The following is a 6,000-nucleotide window of genomic DNA, read 5'->3' on the forward strand; positions in this document are numbered from 1 at the left end:
TGGGAGATGCTGCACGCAGTCATGAAGTTGAGGCCGCGCTAGTTATTCGTGCATATCCGTCAGTGCAACATGCATGTAAACACTAACGATTTTAATACATGGTCAATTCTTGGGCAAAACCTGGACAATGACTGTGTGTGGCAGAAGTCGATAATGGTACATTCGTGGTACGCCACCATGAGCGTGAACGCCGACACACCGCAGCGGCCATCACTCTAGAATTTTTCTAAGTAGCGCACACATGATTTGCCCAGGTTTTAAAACCTGTAAAATACCTGGGTAAACGGTGAAGAAAACGATTGGTTGCGGTGAGTTCCGACGTCGACTGCCTACGATCATTTCCACTTTAGCCTAAGTCGTGCACACATGAGTATCCCAGGTTTTATACCTGGAAAATACCTGATTTGGTCATTTAAGTTCCCGAATGTTAATTACCAAGTCTGATTCCGTTCTCTAAAAGGAAACCTGGGCGAAACCTGGCTCCCTAGCTGGACTATCCATGGAGAATCAGATTTCTGAGTATTTTTTCAATCTGGGAAACCTGGACGCTAAGGTCGTCCATAAAAAAATGGGCAAAATTACCTAATACCACCCCTAATGCAAAGGCCTATTTTGAGCTTCAGGGGGCGTGAGTTCATTTCTGGAAACCTCAAGCCGAGTCAAGTATCCAACAACGCAACATTTAATCGTGGGAATGTTCACTGGACGCTTCAAGCTACGATGGATGATGCTGGCGACCGTGGCATTAACGTTTTCGGCGGCGACGACGACATCCTGCAGCGTCAGGGGCTCAGACAGCTCCTCGTCCTCCGGATCAGCGGACGACTGGAGTGCAGGCGATGAGAGCACCTCCGGTTCGCTGGATGAGGAAGGAAATGGACACGGCCACGGATGCACTGAAGAGGCGCTATGGTGCCCGTCATTGGGTATAGGATTGTCCCGCGACCCGAACAATAATTGCGAGTTCCCACCATGTCCATCAGTGGGTTACCAATGGCGAAACCCTTGAGCTTCACACCTGACATCGCAACTTTGTCTTAGCTCAAGATAATAAAAGCTGCCGACGCACTGCTGCTACATGGCAAGTACAAACGGACTATGCTCGAATTAATCGACGATATGTTTCTTGCTTCCCGTATACTGTAGTACTACTACTTTCTGATTTACAACGCAGTAGAATATCGATAATCGGCAAAAATGGCTTACAATCCATGCTTCTATGAGTTGGATCTGATGATTCCTGCAATGCAAACAATGGCGTTGCCCCATACCTTCACATGTATGCAATTCACGGCCGCTCTAAAATATCACCCTTGGTCTGCGCAAGCAGCCTTTTATCCTGATTGATGAGATCGATGACGTTATCGCTGATAACGCCGTCGATCGCATGACGCTTCTGTAGTTGAACCATCTCGTGCTTCGTGTTTTGGTCACCCCACGTAATCAGTACAGTGCCCAGGTACCTTTTCACGAGCGAGGCTAGCTCCGGCGTCTCGAGGAACGAGTTAGAGTTGGATACAATGCCCTGCAGCTTCTCCATTTTTGCAAAATTGGTGGCGAATTGAAGCGTCATTCGCGCATCAAAAGCGTGTGGTGCCATAGAGCCATAGGTCAGAAACAACACGGGGTACTTGGCCTGTTTCGCACGGAGTACGATGCAGACATTCGGGTCGAAGCATGAGAAGAAAATGCGACGCGAGCCAGCGAAGTCGAATACGCACTGAAGGAGTCTGTCTACATACGCATTGATAGCGAAGCAGCTCAGACTCCGCATCCCCGGTCGAAAGAAGTCGTCTGGGAACTTGACCTCAATATTTAGACCCACCTCCGCGGGTACGTGCTTGAGTAAATCTTCAAGCCGAGGAAAGAAATCCACCAGATGATGCTCTTCGTTAGTGTTGTCATCGCTGGCGAGGCGTCCCCGTCGTGGGGAGGGGACCTGCTTGTCCCCTTGCAGACGTGCCCAGTGCTTCTTCACTCGGTTCTGCAAAAGTTGAGTCTTAGTTCCCTCGTGTGGCACGGGAGTCGTATAGGATTGCGTTAGCTGGCGGAAGGTCATGTCATGGATACCGATCTCGTACTTCTCGTGTCTGGTACCATGCGATTCTGCGCTCTTGTCTTCCAAACCAACGTTCACCATAAAGTCGTGATAGATCACGGGCACCCGGTCTTTAGTCAGTTGCACGTCAAACTCCACGAATTCAGCACCGCTCCGTCCAGCCATAATGAGCGAGGCCAGAGTATTTTCTCGTGTCAGCGCAAGACGGTGTCCCTCAACCTGGTAGTATGACCGCCCCATGCCCCGATGCCCGATTGTAAGTGGAGGTCGTTCACGCCAGTAGGAGCGCCACACATTGGCAATGTTATTCTTGGGGTGGACGAAAGGAGTCAAAGCCAGGCATGACAGGGAGAGCTGACCAACGATACCCTTGTTCGAAGAAAGGATCGGAACCGCCAGGTCCGCTTCTCCCTGCTTGCCGATTTGCGACGGAAGAAGATAAGCAGAGCCCAATAGCTCGTTTCTAGCGAAGGCCCCAGACTTCGCATCCTTCTGGCAGTCGTAGACATCAAACGTCCAGCGGTGACTGAGTCCGTCAGTGTAATTTCCGCTCCCGTCCACGGTGGCCACAGGTATTTTGACGCGGAACACTTGGGCATGCGTGTCGTCTGTGTAATGCAACTTCCTGTCTTTGCGCAACGACGCAGCCTTGCGTCGGCTGCGGATATAATCGTCGCGAATTGAAGCTACCTTGGTCTTTCCCAAAGCTTTTGAGCAGAGCTTCTAGCTCGATCACTTGACAGGTCACGTCGCCCTTAGCCTTGAACAATGCTGGCTGTCTAGACCAACAACTAAAGAGTCCCATCTCGTTGAAGAAAGAATCTTCGTCGAGTGATCCGACTACATTTGTGCCCGTTGATGACGCTGGACCGAGTAGCTCGACCCTGCCCGATTCAATGTAGAACACAGAGCGTTTCTGCTCTGCGTACTGTATAATGCTATCACCGTTCTTGTACTTCCGCGTGGCAATCGCATTCCCCAAAATTTCCACGTTGGATGCCTCGAGCGACTGAGCAAACGCCAATCTCAAAACCCAAGACAGGTTTGATGGAGCTGCCGTTGAAGACGTCGCGTTGTTCAAGTATGCAGAAATGTCAGCCCCAGCCAGTTGCTGATGTGTTTCCAAAAGCTGATTCATCTCCGTCGACTCCTTGTCGAGCAGGGCTGCACTCTTGGACTCTACCGGAAGTGGCTCCCACGTGCTTACTGGCTGCATTTCTTTAACCTGACTGTTGCCGTCCTGCAGTTTTGCCTCGTTGGTTCCCTTCTTCTGTTTTTCATGGCGCATTTCAATTGCCACGCGACTGTGCTTCTGTTCTCCACTCAACCACTGAATGGCTGGCGTGGTCGAATCGAAGCTACCAATCCATACCTGAAGCTCCGCTTCATTAGCAGCGGGATTTAACCACCCAGTCTCCACATACTCACGCATGTCCGAGTCCAGCGCCTTTGCAACACCGAAAAATCCATCGTCCTGTGTGTGGCATAGTGTGCTCGTCTGTTGGGTCTCTTTACTATTCACTACTGGAACCGCAGCATCTTGTGTGAAGACTTCGAGCTCCGCAAATTGCAGGGCACACAAGGCGCCAGCACACTGCAGTCTTACGTAGCGCCCCTTAACAGAAGAGAACGCTGGTGCTCCCGAAAGAGAGGAAGCGTTAACAGCAAAGTTCAGCGATCGTACACGACTGTCATACAAACTTGGCACCTGAATAGCACGGACAGAGGAAGAATCTGCTGTCGCCTTGTCCTGTGCTTCGTTATAGGAAGCATTTTCACAGCCTAGTTGTTCCTTTGATATAAACACCCACAGTGGAGGTTCTGGAGACGATGTCGACGCCTTTGACGTAAGTGGTGGACGGCCCTCTGGGCGTCTCGCCTGCTCGTGATACGTCATCGCATTCCACAAATGGATGCTGGAGATGGCGTACTCTTGTCCCAAATCTACTTCCCACCACGGGTTGCTTTCCTTATTAGTGCGGCAACAGCGCCACTCCTCAAAGCCGTTAGTATTGCCATTATTGCCCAGCTTGGCGTCGCGTGGTCCCGGCGTCGGCACTCGTGGCGTCGTGTAGGTCGAGCTCTGACTTGAAGAAGCCCCTCTGTATTGTAATACCAAAAGGACACGAGGACACGTAAGCTAATTATTCGTCTACCTGCGTTCTCGCGGCATAAGCAGCTTACAGCGCGACGTTGGTGCCGGGGGCAATCGTAAGCGTCCGGTTGCCTGGGAGTCCCTCCCACGAAACTAGTTCGCGTGTCCGCTCGTCCTTCACCACGTATTTATACTCGAGCGTATTGGTGGCTGGCGAGAATTCGATCGTCGCGCGCCACTTACTCTCGTTGTCTTGGCGCTCGACCAGCTCCATGGGAACTACACACCAGTCAGTCCTACTATTCGCTGCAACATAGTATAAAGACGCAACACACCAGCCTTCTCGGCGACCCAAGCACCAATCTCCGCTGCGCTGCCCAACAGGCATACCATGTGCTCCCTTGCGTCACCTATCAAGCGCACGGCGAACTCTACTTCAGCCTCTGGCGATATCATGGCGATCTTCGATTTAATTCTCCCCCAAAATGAGCGCGCGTCTTGCAACGTGTAGGGTTAAGAAAAACAGGTAATGCTTTAAAAATTGGCAGGAACTGTACACAAACGTGGTTGGACTGTGTCTGTCAAGGTTGCCGAGTTGGGCCTTTTAAGTTGTACTTTTGGTCAATGGGTATATTGTAAGCTTAGCTCAGACACGCTCCGCGAAGTAACAAACAAGCTCCTTGATGCAAAGGGAAAATATGAAGACTGAATTACTTGGTGTTAGTTGCTCTGCTTCCTGAGCATTGATGTGACGGGGTCACACAGCACCTTGCGCTAAAGGAAGTTAGCTTCCGAGAGTTTACAAACTCTCAGTGAACGGCAGTTCACAGGCCCCCTTTTATCGAAAAGGGAGCGAAGTGACCTATTTACATGTCAAGGTAGAATGTATATTTCTAGGAAGATAAAGCTTGGTTTTTTTACAAACTATAAGAATTCTATAGAAAAGCAATGTCATCAGCCAATGACTGGCTTTGGACGACCTTGGTACCTTGTACCAAATATCCCAAAGTATGACGTGTCACACTTCATGTAACTAGGGGTACACTTAGGGATACGTACCCCGTTACATCCTCCCCCACTTAGGTTCGGTTTACCAACCAATCAGAATGAAGAAGTGTTCGTCACAAACTTTCATTTTCAAAGTCGAAAAACATCGACTTGGCCGCGCGAGCGCGGCGGAGGCTCACTTCACAGTTAGAGCCTCGAGCAGCAGTCTGTGCGCTCTTCTTCTTGGTCTCCACTTCGACCGTTTACCATGGCTCGTGGCGCTGCAAAGAGCGGTGCGAAGACACGCTCCAAGGCTGCTGCCGGAAAGGCGCAAGCCAAGAGCACTAGGCCTCACCGCAAAGGCTCCGCACTTCAGGAGGCTACTCAGGTGGCCTCCGAGGCGATCGACCCATCGGGTGACGCGGCTGTGGGCAAGCAGACAGGCAAGCGCCGCAGCCCGTCGCCCTCGGCCTCTCCAGACAATCGTCCGAACCCTCGGTTCGCTGAACGTGAGTTCGACTCTGGCAGTGAGGACGAAGCCGAGTCCGAGAGCACGCACGATGCTCCTGCGGGCTCTGCGGGAGGGCACAGCCCAGTGTCCATCGAGCACAAGGACGACAGCGTGCAGTCGCTCGCTAGTGATCAAGGTGATCACAGTCCCAGGACGTCTGTGCGCTCTGAGAGTCCGGCCGTCAAGGCTAAGGGCATCCCCAAAGCTGGTGGCGATGAGGAAGAGAAACCTCGCAAACGTCTCTCGATTGCCGAGGGTCTTGCGCGTGCTAAGGCCGCTAAAGCCGAAGTCGCCAAGCTCTAAGAAGCGTACGGCTTCTAAGTCTCCACTCCGCGAGGAGATATAGAC

General features: G+C 51.6%; 1 protein-coding gene across 1 annotated transcript; it reads right to left on the reverse strand.

The window, feature by feature from the left end:
• Window positions 1-1,288: 1,288 nt before the first annotated feature.
• PITG_13245 (glycerophosphodiesterase, putative) lies at window positions 1,289-4,610 on the reverse strand (the record flags this gene model as incomplete). The annotated part of the gene is made up of 5 exons (XM_002899855.1): window positions 1,289-2,745; window positions 3,005-3,417; window positions 3,484-4,161; window positions 4,244-4,433; window positions 4,490-4,610. 5 exons carry the CDS (start codon window positions 4,608-4,610, stop codon window positions 1,289-1,291), a joined length of 2,859 nt encoding a protein of 952 aa, XP_002899901.1.
• Between the last annotated feature and the right edge of the window lie 1,390 nt (window positions 4,611-6,000).

The sequence above is a fragment of the Phytophthora infestans genome, genomic scaffold (assembly GCF_000142945.1).
Source record: "Phytophthora infestans T30-4 supercont1.28 genomic scaffold, whole genome shotgun sequence".
Lineage (NCBI taxonomy): Eukaryota > Oomycota > Peronosporomycetes > Peronosporales > Peronosporaceae > Phytophthora > Phytophthora infestans.